At 48.5% G+C, this 22,211-nt stretch overlaps 1 protein-coding gene across 5 annotated transcripts in view; it reads left to right on the top strand.

Annotated features, from left to right (window-relative positions):
- The window catches only part of osbpl8 (oxysterol binding protein-like 8), an 87,832-nt gene that overhangs the window by 52,072 nt on the left and 13,549 nt on the right, over window positions 1-22,211 (top strand). For 3 of the 5 annotated variants that reach the window (XM_064342413.1, XM_064342411.1, XM_064342415.1), the window contains 4 exons: window positions 16,079-16,143; window positions 17,833-17,910; window positions 19,732-19,833; window positions 20,928-21,131. In XM_064342413.1, the coding sequence (XP_064198483.1) occupies window positions 16,079-16,143; window positions 17,833-17,910; window positions 19,732-19,833; window positions 20,928-21,131 (449 nt within the window). Of the gene's footprint in view, window positions 1-2,479; window positions 2,825-16,078; window positions 16,144-17,832; window positions 17,911-19,731; window positions 19,834-20,927; window positions 21,132-22,211 lie in introns of those variants that run through there. The other 2 variants (XM_064342410.1, XM_064342414.1) reach the window with 2 other exon arrangements.

Genomic DNA, 22,211 nt, shown 5'->3' with positions numbered 1-22,211 from the left:
TGTCGGTGACTCAGCCTCGTTTCCATTGTGAAGTCATTGGATGGAAAAATACTGTTTTTTTCTGACCTCAAGCAGACTTGTTCTTACGGTAGTTTTGCTTTTAAAATGTGGGCCTAATGTATCGGTTAATGAAGGAAGGACCAAACCTGTCTTTCTACCTTAATTTCACCTCTTGTGCTACTGCTACCTGGCCAGATGCTGTTGCTTGGCTCAATCTGTCCTGTTTTTTTCACCTTCTTTTCTTCTTTGAAGGGATTGTCCTCCAGAGTGCGATAATTTGGTATTATGATCAGTCCAAGAAGAAAACAATGTGAATTGGTCAATAAAAAAGTCTCCCACAGTGATGATCAGAATAATACTAATACAGGAGTCAGTAACTTTTGACGCAGAAACAATTGTTTTACTTACTTCAGTTTTCAGCTTCTCTTTTACATTAAAGGGAAACAGATTGCTGAACTATAAACAGTGTTAGTAACTGAGATGCAGATATATTGTATTGCTGAATAGTTTCAGCATTATTCTTAGAGACCGTTGTATGGCAGTCTGAGAACAATACATTTAGTGCTGTCCTCTAAATCCATATGAATTATATCCTTAGAAACTTTCTTTTTTCTTAAGATTGCACGTGTTAAGGAGTTATTAATCCTTTGAAAGTCCAACGTGTTCAAACGTGTCGCTGCATATATTAAAGTCCCTATCTATGACGTGCAGTTTCATTAAAACAGTGATTAAATGTCATAGCACAGCGTGATCGCCTGTCTCATAAAATTATGCCTTATTTGACTCTCGAGAGCCACCCTGTTCCTCTTCAGAGTTTGTCACGTTGCCGAGCAACAGTGCGTTACGCGTGCAGAAGTTGTTTGTGAGGTTTGTTTGTTGAGGTCGTTAGCGGAATTACCTTCTGTGTTTGCCCTCATCTCTCTTACGAGTCTCTTGGGTGTGTGATATCTTTATATCATCCAGGGAAACCACTGTGGTAGGAGTCGCCATTAGGTTCAGTGATGAAGTCCAGAGCTTCTTTTGGTCAACTGAACATACAACCTAAATCTTTGATTGTTATAAAAAGCTTAAACACATTCTTTAAATAACAGATTGGGCAATTAACACAAACCAAACTGTCCAAACCTATTCTGGGTGTACTAACAGATCCACTTCTGAGAGGTAAACGTGGTTCTCTGGTCTGAAATGCTAAATCGTCAGACCTCAATTTCGTTTACTTTCCTGTAATAGTTTGAAAGTAACATTAGTTCGACCTTTGCTGTCATTGCTGCATCGTCACAAAAATACTCAACCTGGAGATCCTCTGGGACCACTACAACGTGCTCTTTCCTGTGATGTACACAATCGTTAACGTTAGCACTCTATTCTAAGTCCTCCCCGCGGGGTCCTGTGTTTATTCGGAAGGTGCGTCACAGTGAGTCCCTGCTGGAGACCCCTGGAAAAATGCTTACTTCCCAATATAGGCGTCCCCCAAGGCCAGCAAAACCATCTTCGGAACCCCCTCTTGCGAGCTCTGGTAGCTGGGCAACATTCTTTTGTTTGTTTGTGGGCTGTGTAGGATGCTTACATTATGGGAACCTGTCTTACTGTTGATGTTTATTTTTTTAATTACTGGCAGACACAACTTGAGGAAAACAGTCCTGGCTAATACTTAATCAGCAGGTGTATAATCATTAATTAATCAACAGGTGTTTAATAATTACTTAATCAACAGGTTGTGGCTGTTTTTAGGTTTGAGTATCAAATTTCCCCCGCCGTTGAAGTATTATTAATTATCCTGCGTGCGCTGCGGTGCTCTGAAGCACATTTCCGTGCCGTCTGAAAGCTATTTCACAGACAGATGAAGGCGCAGCTTGCAGATTGCTGGCTGGGAAGGGTTTCACACTCAATGCATTACGGCAATTAAATTAGCTTGCCACTTTGCACTGCTGATACCTTTTGAATTACACGCTTTCAGACGTGTCCCTTTTCCGCGCGTCGTCAGCCAGGTCTGTAACCGTGGAAACGGCGGACGCGGCGCGGTCGGGGGGGGGGCTGGCCCAGCTAAGACCCGCGCGGGCACGCGGTAATCAGCTTTGTGTCCTCCCCCCCCTGCCCCCCCCCCCACCACGGAGGGAGGAAGGGATCTGAGCGCGTGGAGACATTCGTAATGGCAGCCGTGGGGGGGGGGGGTATGGTCGGGAGCAGAGCCGGCGTCTTCCTCTCCAGCGCGAGTCCAGGCGCCGCCCCAGACGCGGTCAGCGTGTGCGTGTGAACCGCGTAACGGGAATCCTCGCGGCTCTGTGAGGGAGGGGGGAGGGGGGGGGGGTGTTTAACGAGAGAGAGAGGGGGAGTGGCGGCCGAGAGAGGCTTGCTCTGACAGACAGAGAGAGAGGGAGAGAGAGAGAGAGACAGAGGCTGGTTTAGATGCAGGAGAGACGGGACCGTGCGGAGCAGAGAGAGAGAGAGAGACGAGGGGAGGGCGTGACGCTGCACCTCCGCGTGCCGTAAGAAGAGGAGGACGAGGAGGAGGAGGGCTCGGGGCGATCGAGGCTCTGGCGTCAGTGTGAGAGAGCGAGAGAGCGAGTGAGAGCGAACGAGGCGCTGAGGCTGGAGATCGCCGCCGTGGCCGAGGGGCGATAAAAAAAAACAAAACAAAAGAAGCCCGCTACCGTGAGGCGCGGTCCCCGCGCCGCCATGAGGAGGGAGGAGGGAGTGCTGAGCCGCCGCCGCTTCTCTGCCTGCAGCGGGGCGGCCGCCGCCCTCCCGTCGCGCCCCGACGGCCGCAAGCTCATCCGCAACGCCTCCTTCGGCGGCTACAACGAGCTGTCGCCCGTCCTGCCAGGTGGGTCCCCCCGCCGCCCCGCGCTCACTTCCTGTCCCGCGTTCGGCGTCCGCGCTCACTTCCTGTCCTGCGTTCGGCGTCCGCGCTCACTTCCTGTCCCGCGTTCGGAGTCCGCGCTCACTTCCTGTCCTGCTTTCGGCGTCCGCGCTCACTTCCTGTCCTGCTTTCGGCGTCCGCGCTCACTTCCTGTCCCGCGTTCGGCGTCCGCGCTCACTTCCTGTCCCGTGTTCGGCGTCCGCACTCACTTCCTGTCCCACGTTCCGCGTCGGGCTTCCTCTGAAAGTACCTGCGAGTCCCCAACTTCAGCTGAGCACACCTGCCTGCGTTCACTGCAGGCTCTGGAGTAACCTGTTGATTGTGAAATCCTGTGTGTCTGAACCTGTGTTCCATTGTAATTTCTTGTTGTGGATCTCTGAGAGATGCTGTGTGTAGTGACTGGTCTCGGACTGCAGGTTCCCTTCTGTGTGTTTCAGTGATTGGGTCACAGCTTTTCACTCAGTCTGCCGGAGTAGCCTCTTCTTAATTCTCCTCAGCTTGACACTCGCCAGGAGTCCAGACAGGGAATTAATTTTATCGTTACTTCCTGTTTGTCCTCTTCTCGTTTCCTTCGCTCGCATCCCGTTTCTCCCGCTGTGCGGCGTAGCCCCCGGTGAACGTCTGCACAATTTAGGAACTGAGGGAACATTTTGGTCGGGTTCACCTTCCCGCACGTCTGTCCCGTCTCTGGAAGCCGTTCGTTTGCCGAAAAGCTGATTCCCCCCCCCCCCCCCCCCCCTTCTACAGCTTCACATGCTTACGGCAGTGTGTGGAGCAGTGGTTAGGGGACTGGATGTGTGACGGGGTTCAGGGGAATACAGGGTTAAATTTGACTGCTCTGGGGGAACTCCAGGGGAGCGCTCATTTGAGATGCAGGTGTGTAAACGTGTTGTGAAGTGCAACCCGTGTGCGATCTCCTCGTTTGAGATGCAGGTGTGTAAACGTGTTGTGAAGTGTAACCCGTGTGCGATCTCCTCGTTTGAGATGCAGGTGTGTAAGCGTGTTGTGAAGTGTAACCCGTGTGCGATCTCCTCGTTTGAGATACAGGTGTGTAAACGTGTTGTAAAGTGCAACCCGTGTGCGATCTCCTCGTTTGAGATGCAGGTGTGTAAGCGTGTTGTGAAGTGTAACCCGTGTGCGATCTCCTCGTTTGAGATGCAGGTGTGTAAGCGTGTTGTGAAGTGTAAGGCACGTGCAATCTCCTCGCACGCACATCTGCAGAGGAGCTAGGAGCTGTACTGCAGGTCCTCAGACCGAGCAGTCTTTACTCTGCACAACCACAGTGTGTATCCACAGACATCTTCGATTATTTATCACTGCTGCAACAGAGCCTGCAGCTCTTCTTTTAATCAAGGCGATAACTTGCGATGCACATTAGTGTGTGCCGTTCAAAGCCGTTTTCATAATCGGTGTGTTGTCATCCTCGTTACTGAGAGTTTGAGCTGAATTAAACGCACTCTGAAACCTGCTACACATCTCTGCAGAGCTTGTCCTGTAAAATCCCTGTTCAGATCAAAAGAATATTTGAGTGTTCCTGCAGTACCGCTATTAAAGATCACTGTTATGTTATCAGTATTCTGTACTTTGAGGTTTTTAATTTTTTACTTTAATAAATGCCCTTTGTGAATATGAGATGTGAATATGAGATGTGAATTCACACACGGTTCATGTTCTCCTTCACTCCTTCGGTGTGGTGGAATCCCCTCCTCCTCTGTGATCTCTGTTTGGTGTTGTTTTATGAATATGAGATATGAATTAACACGCGGTGCGCTGCGCAGAGGTAGCGGATCAGTAACGGTCTCATTCACTCCATCGGTATGGTAGAAACCCCCCCTCCTCTGTGATGGGCTGTTTGGCATTGTGGGCCAGGCAGTGCCGTTCTGCGTCACAGGGAGGGTGTTTGTCTGGGGTGCGAGCCGAGCCGAGTGTTTAGGGGGAGCACGGCAAGAATACCGCAGGCAGGGACGGCAGCAGCCAAAACAGCACCTCCGATCCGATCCGCTGCACACAAACTTTCTATGGAGAGGGAAGACTGCGGCGTGCTTTTCCCTCGTTCTGAGCGCACTCAGTTCGCCCGCCCGCGTCCTGCCCCTTTTCGTAGTTTAAAGCGTGAATTCCACCGGCGATTAAACCTGACGTTTCCTCACTGTGACGGGCGTGGCATCGGCGCTTGTCGACCGACCGGGCATCCCCTGTTCGAGCCCAGGTTTAGTAACGGCTTTTCGTTACGTCATCGATCGACGACGCGCCTGTGCACGGGTCGCTCTTGCACCGTGTCGCAACGGGGCTTCTGGATTTCTCCGCTGCTGTCCTGTGGAAGTCAGTCGACGATGCGATCGTGTGCATTGAGTAATAGTTACGCCCTAACGGTAGCCCCTACTCCCAGGTTTTCGTAATAACTTTTTCCTGTTCGGGGGAAATCGCTCGATGGCGCACCTGTACGTTAAACCGATCAGGCCGTGCGCCATGTTGCAAGGGGGCTTCCAGACATTTCCTCTATTGCAGGGACTGTCGTCTGTGACAGAATGACCCTCGTGCTGACCTGTCTGTCTGTCTGTCTGTTGGGCCTATCGTTCTGCGTTTGTGGTGGAGGGTATCCGGTGCGCTCAGATTTGCAGCCACATTTATGCGTTTAATAGGGTCTCTTCATCCAGAGAGCATGTCATAAATTCCCATGAACACTAGTTAGTACTGATATGAATAAGTGGAACGCAACGCAGCTGAAGCCATGCGCCATTGAAACTAAGTGGTAACGAGCGCGATGGACATATTAATGCAGGAGCATAATAAAAAGGAGTGTAACGTCCAAGAGTCTTGCAGCAGCCTACGTTAACTGCCGGTTTAGTACCTGCATTGATATTCGCGGGAGCGTTGAAGGAGGAAACAGTGTGTACACCGCAAACAATTCCATTTGCATAAACACATCTCCGTCTGGACTGTAACCTCTCCATCTGTGGCACGACAGCACGCTGCCAGCTGGGATTCGAACCCGCAGATCTTAAGTGATCCACATCACGTCACATGACAGATAGCAGCGGCCCGTTAATGAAACAAACTGCCTTCATTGCTGCTGATGCACGATGGCGATATATTATCATTTACGGCTGTGCACTTCAGTGCCCATGACGTGACGTGCGAGGAAATATTTATATTGATGTGTCACTAACGTCAGTTTAATGTGTGTTGCAGTACGGCAGGTCGTCTTTTACATGAAAGCAAAGCTTGTTTGTGTTCTGTAAAAAAAATGAAAGCGTTCGTTAATGATTTTTTTTTCTTTGTTTACTTAGCGATGATACGGATTCTGAATTTAAACCTTTTTCTGCTGAACATTTAACATATGTGTAGCCGATAGGTAAAACTGCAGTGGTTGAGGCTGAATTGTTCTGAATGGCAGTGTTGCTCATTGAACTGTAGCGCACACGTCGATAGACCTGCTGAGCTTCTGTCGAGCCGAAGCTTCACACAGCTATTTACAGCCACGGGCCACAGTGACCGTAGACTCATCGAGTCCACAGCAGCCTGTGAGACATTAAGATGAAACGTGGGAGTAAAACAGGCAGAAACGTTAAAATCACCACCTTTTGTTTGAGGTTAGTCGCCCTTTTTTGGCGTCCATAGGACAAGGTGCTGGATAGGAGACTTTAAGATGGCTTCCGCCTCGTTTTGATTTGACATTAGGACAGCTTTGGCAGTGTGCCGCCTCCTGGCCTGTTTCTCAACATGGACGCCGGCGCCTGGTGAGACCCACCGGTGTGTGTGTGTGTGTGTGTGTGTGTGTGTGTGTGTGTGTGACGTCTGTGCCAGGCCACCGCTGGGGGAGGATGAGGGGCCCAATGAACCCACCCCCCCCCGACCCCCCCCGAAGGGCGTCTCAGGGTAGCTTTGCAGCAGGGCCGCTATTCGCCAGCTTATCCCCCCCCCCCCCCCCGGTTTATAAATAGACGGCGCAGGTACACCCGCCTTCCTAATGCCTCCTCTCGCTGTCACGGGAAACGTTATCTCCATTACACCTTCGTCTCTCCCTCGTCTTCCTCTCCTCAGAATGCTGGGGTTTTTCGGCGTCTCAACGCAACGTTTGCTCAACGTTCAACGTTGCGTAGTTTTTGTCATTGCCATTGTCAGCGTTGTTGTTGACTTGTCTTTTTTTTTTTTTTTTTTGGAGTTGATGTTTTTTTGCTGCTGTTGCTGGCAGTGTTGGAATCTTGTGCTGGTTTGTTGCTGCTGTTGGTTTTCAGGATTTGTGTTTTTGGCATTTTTTAAATTGTTATTTTTTTGCATTCGGTGCTGTATTGTTTGGAATTGTTTGTTGTAAATTTGAGTTCAAAACGTTCGTTATCAGAGATGGAGGAAGGAGGGCTCTTCATTCTGTGTGCGTCACCTGCGTTCCACGCGCACAGTCTAGAGTGTATGACGCTTGCCCAGCGTCCCCTATAGAGGACGTCCCTGCACTCTCATATTCCACTTACATCAAAGGCACGTCCATGAGTGCCCTGCTGCTCTCCACGCCCAGCCTCTCCTGGGTCTCCGTTACTACCTGAGTTTTCCACAGACTGAGGAGCTGCGTCAGAAACCCTCTCTGAGCAAAACAGACCCACCCCCCCCCCTTCCCCACTATTCAGAGTGCTTTTCAGAGTACCACCGTGGATAAGGTTTCGGCATCGATTTTGAGTCTGCGGCTTGGCTCTACCTGGCCCCTACCTTACCGAAATTCTGAGGGCCTGAGGGAAATGGGGTATTGAGTGGCCGCCCCCACACTGAATGGTGTCCACTGAACGGAACTGATGGACAGGACCAAAGAAACGGGGAACTAAAGAACAGCAGCTTTCCACCTCCGTGTGAAAGGACCACAGCGCAGGGTGTGACGTCATGTGCTTCGACTGTTCGCACCGAGGACATCCGCTTTCTGTGGAAAGGCTGGAAATTTGACACAAGTTTTGTGTGCTGTATTTAAAAATGGCTGCGGACGTGATGTTGGAGTGAATATGCACACACAAAATAGGGCATGCAGTTTCAAACTTTCAGCTCTTGTAGTAATGAGATACTTCACATCAAAAGGATATTTTATTTTCCTGTTCATACATTTTTTACGGAGAACACGTAAAGTACAAACAAAATTTGATTGCTCAGGGTCTTTAATGGAGTTCTAGCTAACAGCTGCACTCTGTTCTTAATCAGATTTGTCCAGACAGATCTTTGTAGTCAGTGTCTGGACTATGGTCTGAGTAGCAAAAAATTGGTGCAATCAGTGTTTCCCATTGAAAACGCATTCATTTGTTTTCGGGCACTGTTTGGTTGATTTTCACCGGTGAATGCTAATTGCTTCGCTATGGAAACGGCATCGTTCCCAATTTCATTCTGTTACTTTATTTCTCGTCTTTTTTAAAATTCTCAGTCCTGCGTTCTCTGCCCAGGGCATCAGGTTTAATCAGGCTTCATTATTCCTGAACAAATGCCTGTTCTTTCGTCTTTTTTGCGTAATTTCATCGTGATTATTTCTTATAGTCTAGTCACCTCACAGGTACCCCTGTCCAGTATGGCTCATTTGACTTAAGTAAGTACGTGAGTCGCAAACTTAGATTTTTAATGGACTTGCTGTGAAAGTCCATAGCATGCAGACACAAATTAGAACAGTCCATTCGGTGTGTGTGGAAGGGGGTGGAAATGTCCTCCCCTCTTATTAGAGGCAGATGGAGTACTCCATGATTTAATATAGTGTTTCTAAGCGTACTCAATAGCAAGACCCCATTTATGAGATGACCAATTTGGTAAAATGATGTTGGAAAAAAAGGGTTCAGAAAAGTCCTATTTGACAGCCCTGTCAGAGCTGCGGATTGTCTGAGTGCACCCTCTCCAGATACTCCTTTTACCAGATGAGGATTACAGAGCATGAGGTTAATCTGGGGTGAATACCCATAATCCTGCTGGGCTGTCACTCCACTGTGAGGACCCTCCTCAAGGTTAAGGTCTTTTTGTGCTCAGTGTTCAAATGCTAAAAGTCTTTGAACGCTTTGGAGCTTTTCGAAATAAAAATCACACACAGCGCGAGGTGGGAGTAGACGGTGTGTGTAGCGGTCGGAGTGCCCGGAATATGAATGATGCTAATTAAATCCTGGAGTGTCAGCAGTGGTCAAAGTGTCCTGTCTGTCTGTGATGGAGTACAGGGCACAGTCCCCCCCCCACCCACCCACCCCATTACTGCCACCGGTCTGCAGCGGATTTAGGAGAAATGTACCCCACAGAGCCTCTCTGTCCTGCTAGCTGGAATTACAGCCTGATAACGAGGTCAGCCCTGCCACATCCTCTGCCACACGCGTCCCAAAGTCTGCCTTTTATTCACTGCAGTTTTATTCATATTTAAACCTGCAGCCAATTGAGCCTCATGATTGTATTTTTATTAGGTTTATCTGTCTCTTGTCAGAGTTTGTTGGCTTGCATTTTGAAGAATGTGAATGGTGTTCGTAACCCTTCAAGGTGTTAGTTTACAAATATACGATTAGAATATTCTTATCTGAACATTCTTATGCTGATGTCACAGTCACTACTGGTAACTGAAAGCAACAGAGTTCTGGAACTCGTAGAATTCTGAAAAGAAAAACATTCCAATAAACATACTCTCCAAAGGATGAAATGTTCTAACATCTTCTAACATGGAGCTAGATAAAAGGTGGTCTCTTGATACAGACTTGAGTATATATTTTGAAATAAGGCGAGAGGTCTGCGACTCGACGTCCGTGAAAGCAGCGTGGCGTTCTTTGACGCGGCGCGCTGTCGTCGTTTGACTGGACGCGGCGGGTTCAGGTGCTTGAGCGTTCAGCCCGTGGGCGTTTGCGGCGCCTCTCGAGAGCGCTGAACCTGAACGCCAGCGCTGACCTCCGACCCTGCAGTCCCGGCCTCGTACCTCGGGCCCTCCTTTGTTCAGTCCCATGATCCTTTGTGTGCCGTTTGGAACACTGTAATGGCGGTGTTCCAGGGACACGGGAGAGACGCGCGCAGAGCAGCAGTCGTTGGTCGGGATGGCGGTGCGCATTAGAGAAAACCTCTTTAATTCCTCCCCCTGCCTAACGCCCCTGTTCCTTTTATAGTGTATCAGTTTATTAGGGGAAGTGATGTGAGAGGGACGGGAACAGGCAGGTTTACTTAATAAATGAATAACGTCAACATCAAATCCCCGGTTTTTATTAATGCCGTGGAAAGGAACGTTGAAGTGAGTCTCCTGCAATTTGTTTTGTTTTCTGTTCGTAAAATGGAGACCCTTAGACAGCAATCATCTATATTCCCAGTGACATTTTTATGGCAAAAACGGATTTTATATTTTTCATTTGTATGCGGAATTGAACCCAGAAAATGTCATCTGCATTAAAATCTACCGATGGGGAAATGGTGTGAAAGGCGACCATTTTTATGTTCAGTTCTTCAGTGATTGGGAGAGGATGCCTCCCCCTCCCCCCCCTCAAGGAACTAGATGTCTCTCTCAGCTCCTTTCCAGAGGATGGACCCCCCAGGTCCCGCTGAGGGATTTGAACATTCACTCACCTGGCGAGCCACCCGCTGTCTGGATTATGTCCTTCTTTTCCTCCCCAAACACCCCCACCTCCCCCACCCCCCCACGTGCACACGGAGAGCAGCCTTCCTGAGGGACAGCTCTGCTCTAGCCTCACAGCTACTCATTTATATTATAGGCATTTAGCAGAGGTTCTTATCAGTTTTTACACCATATGCATTTATACAGCTGGATGTACACCGAAGCATTGCAGGTTCCTCACTCAAGGGGACAACGGCAGTGTCCTACCTGGGTGTTGAACCTGCAAACCCTTAGGTTACCAGCCCAGTTCCTTATCAGTTACCCTATGCTGCCTCCCATTATACTTCCCTTCTCCCCTCCAATTCCCACCATCCTCTTCTTCTCTGAACTCCCTCCGTCACCCTCCACTGCAGTGTCCCTAACCGGGTCACCTGCAGCCCTGTTCTAGGGAATTCAGGGAAGGGAAGTTCCTGGACGTTTTTGCGGGGCACCCTGAGTCAGTGGGTGACAGCAGACGGCCGGAGAGCGGGCTGTTATTTAAAGTGCTGGGATGGAGGCCAAACTGCGCCCCCGCCTCGCCTGCCGCCTGGGATGCCTCCTCGCACGCCCACGTCACCGACGGAGGTGCCCTCAAACCCGACCCCAGCATGACGGACGACTTGAGTCCCCACGGCAACGTCAGCCAGCAGACTGCAGAGAGAGGACAGGCGGTCGCCTTAGAAACGGGCTCCCTTTCCCCCTGTCCGTGGTCCCGTACGTTTGCAGCAACGTGATTATCTCCGACCCTAAGCCCCCTGTTTCATTTACTAAGTGCGTTTCTGCTTGATTTGTCATGCTATTTGTTTAAAATAAAATTTCGAACATGACTCGACTGTTCTAGTGTCATTCAGCGTCTCTGACCTTAATTAATTATTTAATGACTTAACCCCTCCCTCCCGAAATAGTTGTCTGCCACAGGGCCAGACCCAATTAAAAGCAAAAAAAATGGATTCATTCCATTTAAATTAAACTCACTCACACTTGTAATGTGAAAGCCTTAATTCTTATTTTTAACTAATTAAGTTAGTATATTGTTCAACATTATGAATCAACAGTATTGCCGGGTTTCAAAAACAGTCATAAAAATACTGAATTACTTTTGCTGTAACGGTGAAATTGTGTACTGTATTCTAAATACATAGACTTTAAGGTGCAACGGGTCTTTAGGCAAACATCATAAATCCGTTATCATTCAGGAGTCTGAACCCATAAGGGACTGCTGATCTCCTGTATCTCTCTGTTTGACGTACTGGGATGACTGGCTTGTTTGAGCACCTTTTCTAGCTACCTTTTCCCTCCTCCCAAAGGGGGGTGGGGTGGGGGGGGGTTGCCCGTCTCTGCGGTTGGACATCAGCAGATTTCTGGCAAAGTCAAGGCGCAGCTTAGGGTTCAGTGTTAGATATACAAATACCTCCCTCTTTGTTCAAGGTAACGTGTGAGTTAAGCTCCTTTACCAGGAAACCCAGCTTGACGGGCCTGTAATTTACATCTCCTCTGTTTGCTTGTTCAGTGTGTACAGGTCTCCTGTGCATTACAGGTGAGACACACACACACACACACATGCACACGCACACACACACACATACACTGATCAAACCACCTCCTGTGCATTAACGGTGAGACGCACACACACACACACACACACACACACGCTGATCGAACCACCTCCTGTGCAGGACATAAATTAGCACCTGAATTGTGCTGACGTGCTTGTAAAGTAGCTGCTCGTGCCCCTCCCTGCCCTTCTGTGTCTCTTCATTAGGTAAAATTGAGTCTGCATTACCGGCTCACATGCAAAGCTTTCAGTAATACAACAGCTCTTCTTATTGAAGAAACTTTAAAAAAAAGGAAATGGCAACAGAACTAACTTTAAGGTAATATTACTTCTCTGTCTATGAGATGGCTTTTGCTTGATAAATGACAACTACTGTAGCATTAGCCTGCTAGCAGTCACTCTCTCCCAGTCCAGCTTGCCTGTGGTCTACAAATAAGCTGTCATTGGCAGCTTGGAGCTCGATCAGATGCCAGATGCCACGTTTGAATATTGGTCCTGGTAAACATTGCCAGTGGAAAATGTTAAACCAAGTCGGCCGGCTCTCGACAGTGTCCACCGTAAGGCCAGTTGCTCACTTTAATCTCAGAGGGACGGCAGTTTCCCGTCTCGCCAGAGAGGCCCACGCGTGTTGGCACTTGTCGGTGCCGCAAGTTTGGATGGACTGTGAATAGAGGTGAGGGTATAGGGCGTGGGGAACTTGACTTCACCAACTGGTTGTGGACTCAAATCCTGTTCTCGTTGCTGTTGCTATGGTACCCATCCCAGTGTTATAGGGCTGTATGTGATGATCAGATGGGGAGTGCTTGCTGACACAGGCCACCTTGGATACGGCTGCTCCCTAAGCAAACGTACGGACATGATGCAAATATTTTAACCCTGTGGGGCTGCTGGGTAGCTCACTCTGGCTGCCCAGGTGTCCATGGCTAGCACTGGCTGTCCGCACGTATGATTGGGTCTCCTCCACCCCTGCTCTGCTTGTGCATGGCTTGCAGCCATGGTGTGAAGAAGTCCCAGTGCCAGACAATGCTTGAGCTTTTGTTCTGTCCGACTGCATCCTACACAGTGCACATATCTGTCACTCTGATTGGGCCAGTACCGCTGTCACTCACATTTTCTAGGCTCCCTGTGATTGGCTGATTCATGATATTATTGGAAATCGTATTATTATGAGCTAGCTCTACACCCCGGGCAAAACACCAAATATGGCAATGGTATCATGAATGTCATGAACATTTGAATATCTAAGACATGATGAATAATTTCATTTCCCAATGAAGTTGTTTCCATTGTGATTGACCACACAATAGTATCCTTTTGAGCGGTATGATCGCGGTGCCTGTGGAAACACTTAAAACCCAAGTGTGTTTTCAGCTGCGTCCGACCAATTGTGTCCTTTACTGAATGGCATGCTTATTGGCAACATGTCAGATTGCCCTGAATAGGCTGTGATTTCTGAGGAGCCGCTTCAACCTTTTTGTGTTCGGGTTGTTTTATTCCGCCCCAAGAGGCCTTGCAAACGCCCTTCAGGTTTTGTTCTGAATATCTGGGGGGGAGAAAAAAAAAACCCAGTGGGGAGGGCCGAGTCGGACCGCGATCGAGCTCCCGGTTGGCGTGAGTGTTCCGAGGTCGCCTCTCGACGGCCCTCGACCGTGCCGCTCGCGCGTGGGCCTGGCGTCGGAATAAGCGATGAAGAGGGGTTTGAGGACGCCGTCGAGCTGCTCCAGTGTCCCTGGGCGCGCGTCCTTTCGAGGGCCCCCCGAGTCTGTCGACGACGTTGGCGAGCGTCGAGATGTAGCTAGACCTCGGGGGACGGCTCGAGCACTTTGCTCGGTCAAGTGCGAGAGCGAGTTCACTGGTTCGGCACACGGTGTACAGACACCTGCAGTGTTTTTCCTGTGTACGTGACCATAGTTAAAGGCCAGCTTGTGTCAGCTGTGACCAACAAACGGTCGATCAAATTGAATTAATCCTGTCCTTACGTTTTTAACATTTGGAGTTTTTAAGGCAGTTCAGACAACTTCTTACAGTATGTGGCTATTGATTTAAATTGACTGCAGGTTTCTTCAGGGGGAAAAAAAATCTATCATCTCTAAAGCCTTTCCGTGGTGAAAGGATTCAGGGATTGCAAACTCTAGATATATTTCTGCCTTAAGTGACATTCGTGATCTGTAAATGGGCTTTTTTTTAAGTACGGCTAAAGATTTATGAGTAAATCTTGTCTTTCATTATTTAATGATTGATGTGCACGTGTGCACGAACAAGAGGAACGAGTGAAAATGAAGCGTTTGAGGTTTGGAAAGTCCTGAATGAGCTGTAAATTGATGCCAGTCATTAGTGAAGTCGAACCTTCAGATGGGACGTATGATTGATGCTCCGTGCTCCTGCAGTCAATCTGTCAAAGCTTCAGGTGCTGCGAATGGCGCACTGGCCTCTCAAAGTGAGCTCTGGGGCTTTTGCCGTCTGGCAACAGAGGGTCAGAAGAACAGGGCCCTTCATTCAGAGAAGAATGTAAGAATACGGTCATACTGATTTGTGCTTCGCCAGGCTCAGTGTCACACTACTATTAGACTGAAACCGATGGGGTTTTTTTTGTCCCAGGGAATCCCTCTGTTCTGCTGAGGTTGAAGGAAGTAGAGTTCAGAGTGTGATATTCTCGCTTCCTGCTGATGGTGGAGCGTCATTAGCCAGGGATGCTTTGTAGTGCTGCGGCTAGGGGACTAGGAGCGTTACCGATTCCAAGTCTCATATTGTATTCTTGAACATTGTGAATCCAATTAGGCTAAGTTCTGTGAACATCCAGCTGCAAAGAAATAAGAGCTACTTTACATTGATCTGGGCATCTGCTACGAAAGTAATAACAATCATTTCTCATTAGTGATGCTCTGTTCAGCTTTTGCGATCTAGTCCAATACAGGCAAGACTTCCTGGGTACTTTCTCATTCTGTCTTACTCCATTTGGCGTGATTTGTATCAGTGTATTAACTTACATGGTTGAATTGCATTATGAGCACAGTGCCTGGCTTAGAGGATGACTGGATTTCTTAGGAACCAAAGTTTTGTACCTGGAATCCCCCTTTTATTTACCCATCAAAACCACCTCTATCTTTGCCTATCTCCATGCTACCTTCACAGAAAGGTGTGGAGCAGATGGACGTATTTCTGTAACCTAGGAAGAGGGTGGAACTCTAGAGCACCTGACCTTTATTTTTCACAGGTTATTTTTTGTTTAAGGTGAAAACCCACATACAATCTCTATCAATTCATGTGCAAGCAATTTTTCAGTTAAATTGGCCTGGCTTTTACCAGTGAATTACCTGAAAGGAAGTGATGTTGGGAGACATTTGACAGGAAGTGACTTAATCCTGCAGACAGCTGGCCTTCGCCTTCGTAATTTGGTGCACTGCCCATTCTGCGAGTATGTGTAAAAATCTTTTTGCAGTACAAACCTTTTCAGTGCAAGAAAAGGTATGTGGAAAATCTGTGGAGTATTCCTTCCAGTGTTGTCCTTGGATAGTAAGGAGCAGGCTGAACTGCTAAATGTCCATGAAATATTTAACACACTGACACCAAACCTGACTCGCATTTCACAACATCCAGTTTTGCTGCACTGCACTGTCGAAATCAGGCTTGCTGTATTTCCTTGCTTTAATGTCTTGTGTTTTGATCACTTCGTGTAGTAAACCAAAATATGGTTTTATATTTCTCTGATTTGGTAAGTTACCCGTTGTGCAGAAATCCAGTAGGATTTTAATGAGAGGAATGCGCTGGTTGTGCCAGACACTGTGTTCATAACAGGCTCTGATACTGGTAGAGGAGGCTGTGGCATTCTTAGTGGATGAGACTGGAACGCACACTGTAACAGATACAGCCCTGACCTACTCCGGTTGAGGGTCCCAGAAGACAGCCAAAATGGAACATTTTGTCTCAGTGTCCCAGGGGCACTCCATTCTGCTGAATGGGAGAACCTGACTGTGGGACAGAGCGTGAGGTTGCCTGCACATGCCTTCACTCGGAATCTCTCTTTCGTGTGTCACACACAACTCATTATTTGTAATAAGTAAATGCAGTCCCACGTGACTAACGTCCCTGTCCTTCTCTGCAGGTTTCGACAGGGGGAAAGAGGACATCCTGCAGCTCAAAGAGGAAACCTCGATATCCAAGAGCAAGGTAGGAGTTTTCGCCCCTGTCGTTTCTGTGTTGAAATGGGTGCCAGTAGTGCTCTCTGTGTTTTCCCACAATGCAACAGCAGAGCGTTCGGCTTTGTGATTCCACTTATCGGTGGCCCAAATCTCTCAGCATTAAAGTTTCATCCTGCGCGTCTGCTACAGGCCAAGAAAGCGGGGAAACTACGTGCGGAGTCTGACGTGAAAAGAGACCGACCGCTTTCTAAGGGCTGGCAGGCAGAGCACGTAAAAGGAGAAAGTGAGGGAACGGGGAGGAGAGGAGAGGATGGAGGAGATCGCGTTGCTCCATCCTGTGTTTCCTCGAGCCTTCTCTCCGTGTTTTAACGAGGGGGTGGGGGGAGGGGAAACAATAAAATCACAAAACGGGTGTCTGGATATGGAGGCAGGGGCTGGGAATCACGTTAGCGCGTAGTGTTCCAAGGGTCTTTTTGGAAAGGGTCTTTTTTCTGACAGATGACCCAGTCGTTTACCGTGACGTTGTCATTATCGCCAACATCTGATTAGAACCTGACATTTGAAGGTTTTATCTAAAAACGGACCCAGGGGGACGTCATCGCGTTTGAAGTGCGCGGCGCGCGACGGGGGCTGGTGGCACACGGACATTCGGCGATCAGACGCACGGCCGTCTGTGAGTCAGGCTGCTTTTGGATTCCGTTTGACAGCCAGCTCCGCGAAAAGAGCCGCCATCTGCCCGCGACGTCTGCCCGGGTTGAGCTGGAGAAGGGCCGTCCGCGGCGTCCAGACGAGCGCCAACCGCTCTGTGATGATCTGAATCGCGGTCGGTCTGATGGGACTCCAAAGGCGGTAAAGCCAACGGTGTCCGCGGATTCACCCGTTCACAGACTCCATTACGCACGGCGGCAGTGAGAGTTGGGGGTCGCTAATTGAAGTCCTGTTCGCTGATGAGGTAGAGCTGCCTACTCTGATCTGAACTGCCTTGGCTGTCTTAATAAGTCCTCACACATCACGTGATATTACTGTCAAACATATGTTCTTGTACAGTCAGTTCCTGGTGTGCCAGTATTCTTACAATGCAGGGATAGAAGCTCCACCAGCAAACACAAGTCTCTTTAGAAGTGGTATTGGAATACTAAGATGGTGGTCACTGTCATTAATGTGCTCTATATCACGCAAAAAACTGAAACTGAAAAACAATGATTTCACATCAGTCCAGTTATGAAAAAACGATAATGGGCTTGGATTCGTTCTGCTTGCTGCGACAGATTCATTAGCAAGTGTCATTTTCCTTTGTGTAGCTGTCATTAAATGTAAAACGCAGCGTTCGATAAATGTCAGAATCGGTAACGAAGAAATTAACTTTTAACAATACCGTCTCGGGTGGTTTTCCGCTCGCATCTTTCTGTTTACCAGGCAGAATTCAGACCCATTGTTCTGTCTCTCTTCATCAGCGGCTTCAGTCATCCTGATTCACAGAACTGAAGTGTTTTACCTTCCCGATAATTCCACAATCCAACTGCTAGTGCTCAGAATGTGTACGGCACATTACAGTACGTTGCAGTTATTCGTAAATCGCTCCAGATAAGAGCGTCTGCTAAATTAACGTAATGTAATGAATCCTGACATAGGCGCGGGCATAATGCAGGTTGTTGGTGTGCTTACTGGCCGCTGACGGCCCTAGTATTTAACACACAGCTTCTTCGTGTTTTCGCAGTCTGAGACCAAGCTTTTCAATGGGTCGGACAAGGACATCTCCGCAGCGGGGAAACTCGCCAAGAAGGAATCGCTCAAGGTAAGATTGCTCAGAAACGGCTATATCTTAGCCAGTGCACTTGAGATTTAGTTAATCTAATTCGAACAGTGTTGCTTAAGAACAACTTTTTAAAGTCCTCCGTCCTCAAGATGGCTGTAGAGTCATGCTTGTCAGCAATCCCCTATTGGTAGCTCAGTTATTTTTTGCCTGAGATATTAATGGCATCATTACTGTTTCTAAATTATTTACGTCAGTGATAGTTCCACGAAACAGTAATGTGTCAGAGGGCAGTTATTTTTCACACTTCTAATATCAGAGTCACACATTAGCAGAAACATGTCTGTTATTCATGCCTTCAACGTTAATGAATCCAATCAAATCTATTATATTTTCATCGCGGCTTTTTTTTTTTTTAAGAGAACTGCGACAAAGACCCTTTACAGAGAAACAGAAGTAAACTTGGGCAGAAATTAGAAAAGAGAAATAAATGAAATATAAAAAGTTACGTTTCCCAGTTTGCGATCAGTTAAAATGCCTTATTCACGCATTTCTGAGAGATGCTGGCTAGGCTTGCGCAGTCTGGAGAGATGCCTGATGGTATGATTACATGAGCGCATGTGAGAAAAGCAGACACGGGCTCCGAGTGTGGGCGGAAGCACTCTTTTGGGGCGTGTTTTAATGTTGTTTTCTGTACTAAATGACTGGCCATATCCACACTGCAGCGCCAGCGTGAATGAAAATGGAAGCGTCATTAACTGCGCTACTGTTGTTGAAAATAACGGACTCGTCGTCTCGCGCGGGCTATTGTGAAGCCTCCGCGGCTTTTAGCCGCCCGGTGCTGATGGACTCCGGGAACAGCTGCGGACGTTTTTGTACATTTTACCGGCTGCTCCGGAAACTCGGCGGCGTAAAAGCCCGGTGCGGATTATCACTTCACGGGTAAAGGTAGAGACAGGATGGCAGAGGTCACCGTGTTCTTGTTGTGATAGGTCATGACTGAACACGCGGGATTTCGCCCACGCGGTTTTTATCCAGCTGTCGTCATTCTGAGACACTGGACTGAAGCACTCACAACGGCTTTGAAATATAATAACCCTTATAACCTCTAATGGATAATAATGTTAAGTGTAGGCTATTGTATGTTCTCTATCCTAGGAAAGGGCACCTTCCGGGAAAATTAATCATTTTGAGTCATTTTGTCATGCAGCCTAATACAAGCTGAACCCTTTGATGGCAACCCAGATTTTTAGCAAGATTTTTGGTTTGGGACTCAGTAACAAGATTTGGTTATGAAGCAGTTCTGTTTACAGCTAGTTCTCCTTGCCAGAATACCCATGATGTCCCAAGTTTCTATGAGTTCTGAGTTTATGTTCCCACTCTTTTCGCAGATTTTTAAGGTGCACTAAAAAGCTTAAGAAGGTGTTGTGAAATTCGGGTACATCCGAGGTGATGATCATAAAATTGTTATTCGTGGTGGCAGTCCATAACCAGCGGCATGGTGTTTTTGCCAGCTCACCATCATGCACTGCCAGTGTGATTTATCATCTGACAGAAGGCCTTTTATCTTCACTTAAAAGCCATTACATGTATCGGGGCCTGCAGAAAAGTACTGCTTCTTAGTGTTTTCTCGTGCAACAACCCTAAGGTAACTTTCCAAGTGTTTGTTAGCAGTGAGTTCTAGTCTTACCTGAGTGCAATATGGTTATTATCTAACTGTGAAAAGGAAAATTTGTTTTGAATTACAAAAATTAAGCATGCAGTCCTTTATAAGTTTTTGTAGGAAATTTAATGAATAAAGAGAGATGAATGGAATAGATCCCTGATTGTTTAGTCACAGGCGAATGTTCGTGGTCCTCGCAGGTCCAGAAGAAGAACTACAGGGAGGAGAAGAAGAGGGCGACCAAGGAGCTGCTCAGCACCATCACTGACCCCTCCGTCATCGTCATGGCCGACTGGCTCAAGGTCAGAGGTCACGCTGCGTCCATGGCGATAGGCCACTGGCCAGCCTCTGAAGCCTGTGGGGCTTTTCCTGGTTAAGAAAACAGGCTGTGGTGGTAACCTGGCATGGGTCAGCGAACATCTGCTTCGTTATTCGACCTTCACCACCACCCTCGATCCTCTGGCCCTCCCACGGTGACCCATAACCCTGAGACACCGATGAAATCCAAAACAAACTACTGCCTCTTCTGTAGATCACTGGTCTTTCAGTGCCCCTGGGCAAAGTGAAACTGTAATGATTGTAATGAGATTTCATTTGCATTATGGTGCTAAAGGCTGGAGTTGGGGAGCGTTTAGTTTCTCCGCTGCGCTGGAATATCTGTGAGGGCTGTAGGCCTTGGACACTTGGGTTTGTTTATGAGTAAATAAAGGATAAATGTTGATTGAATAATTTATTTATGTATTCATCCTTGCATTTATATAGCGCTTTTCTCATTGGCCAGCAACTCAAAGTGCTTTGCAGTGATGAGGGGGGAAACTCACCTCAGCCACCACCAATGTGTAGCACCCACCTGGGTGATGCACGGCAGCCATTTTGCGAAAGAACACGCACCACACATCAGCTGCTGTGGAGAGGGAGGGAACAATGTCTTTTAGCCAATTAAGTCAAGGAATGAGTACATGGCAGGTTGGGAATGTGTCTTGGTGTTGGAGTGCAGCCTATGAACGGCCAGGCCTGGTATTGGGGCTCGGTCAGTTAATGGCCAGGCCTGGTATTGGGGCTCGGCCAGTTAACGGCCAGGCCTGGTATTGGGGCGCGGTCAGTTAATGGAAAGGCCTGGTATTGGGGCTCGGTCAGTTAAGGGCCAGGCCTGGTATTGGGGCTCGGTCAGTTAACAGCCAGACCTGGTATTGGGGCTCGGTCAGTTAACGGCCAGGCCTGGTATTGGGGCTCGGTCAGTTAACGGCCAGGCCTGGTGTTGGGGCGCGGTCAGTTAACGGCCAGGCCTGGTGTTGGGGCGCGGTCATTTAACGGCCAGGCCTGGTGTTGGGGCGCGGTCATTTAATGGAAAGGCCTGGGTTGTTTGACGGCGGTGTTCCGTGCGTCTCTGCCTCAGATCCGGGGGACGCTGAAGAGCTGGACCAAGCTGTGGTGCGTGCTGAAGCCGGGCGTCCTGCTCATCTACAAGACCAACAAGAACGGGCAGTGGGTGGGGACGGTGCTGCTCAACGCCTGCGAGCTCATCGAGCGCCCCTCCAAAAAGGACGGCTTCTGCTTCAAGCTCTTCCACCCGCTGGAGCAGTCCATCTGGGCCGTCAAGGTGAGGATGCACCCCTCCCGCTCTTTCTGTCTGTGACATCACCAGGGCTAGGGAGACCGCACCACGGCGATCAGTGGTAACAGTACTGTCTTTTGATTTGTGTGTGAGACTGCTCTCTTGCCCTCTGTCAGTGTGACTGGGATGTGGACAGTTAGAGACTGCACAGTGTGTGAGGTGACACCTCACTGCTGTTGTTGGTTTGTGAGACCACGCTGCTGTACTCAGTTTGTGAGACTGCTGTCTTGCCCTCTGTCAGTGCGATTGCCATTGTCGGCAAGTGAAACCGCACCGCAGCAATCGGTGAGACCTCAGTGCTGTTGTTTGTTTGAGAGACCACACTGCTGTACAGTGTTTGTGAGACTGCACTGTTGCCTTCTGTCAGTGTGACTGGGATGTGGACAGTTAGAGACAGCACAGTGTGTGAGGTTAGATCTCACTGCTGTCAGGTCTCCCATACCTTCCACCCATGGTCAGGGAGACCAGCCAGTTGCCCTCAGGAAGAGAAACCCACGCTACCTGTCCTAATGACACTGCCCTGCTGCCTTTGAGCAGTGAGACCGTGTGGTTGACTCCAGCTTTTGTTTTTATCTGGTTCTACTTCAGCAATTACAAAATGGCACAAAATCGTTGCCTTCACCACAGTGTTTTAGAGGGGAACATAAGTCTATCAGCTAGTCGGAAATTAAATGAATTCTATCATTTATCTTTTTTTTTGCTGCCCTTTGAAGTCCTGTGCCACTCAGCTCTAGTTTTTTTTGAAGAAAAAAACAAAACAATCCCCTAGTGACTCATGCGCTATGAAAATGTGAAAAGCCGCAAACAATAATGGAATACGTGGCTGTCACACTGTCAGGGCTGTGAAAGGCAGTCTAACGATAAAGAATGCATTTCGAAACGCTGCCCTCCTCGGTACACAGGAAATTGGTGGCACGGTTTCGACAGAGGATCAGCGCGTCTCAGCAGAGAGCTCGGAGCCTGGGGACAATGGACGACTTGGACGAGCGTTTTTCCACACAGACTGTTTTTCCACGAACACTTTCGGTCCGGCCGTGCAGTATACGAATGAACTGACAACAGTCT

This window comes from Anguilla rostrata, chromosome 7, assembly GCF_018555375.3.
Source record: "Anguilla rostrata isolate EN2019 chromosome 7, ASM1855537v3, whole genome shotgun sequence".
Classification (NCBI taxonomy): Eukaryota; Metazoa; Chordata; class Actinopteri; order Anguilliformes; family Anguillidae; genus Anguilla; species Anguilla rostrata.
The sequence above is the reverse complement of the archived record's forward strand: the minus strand, read 5'-3'. Positions and strand labels throughout refer to the sequence as shown.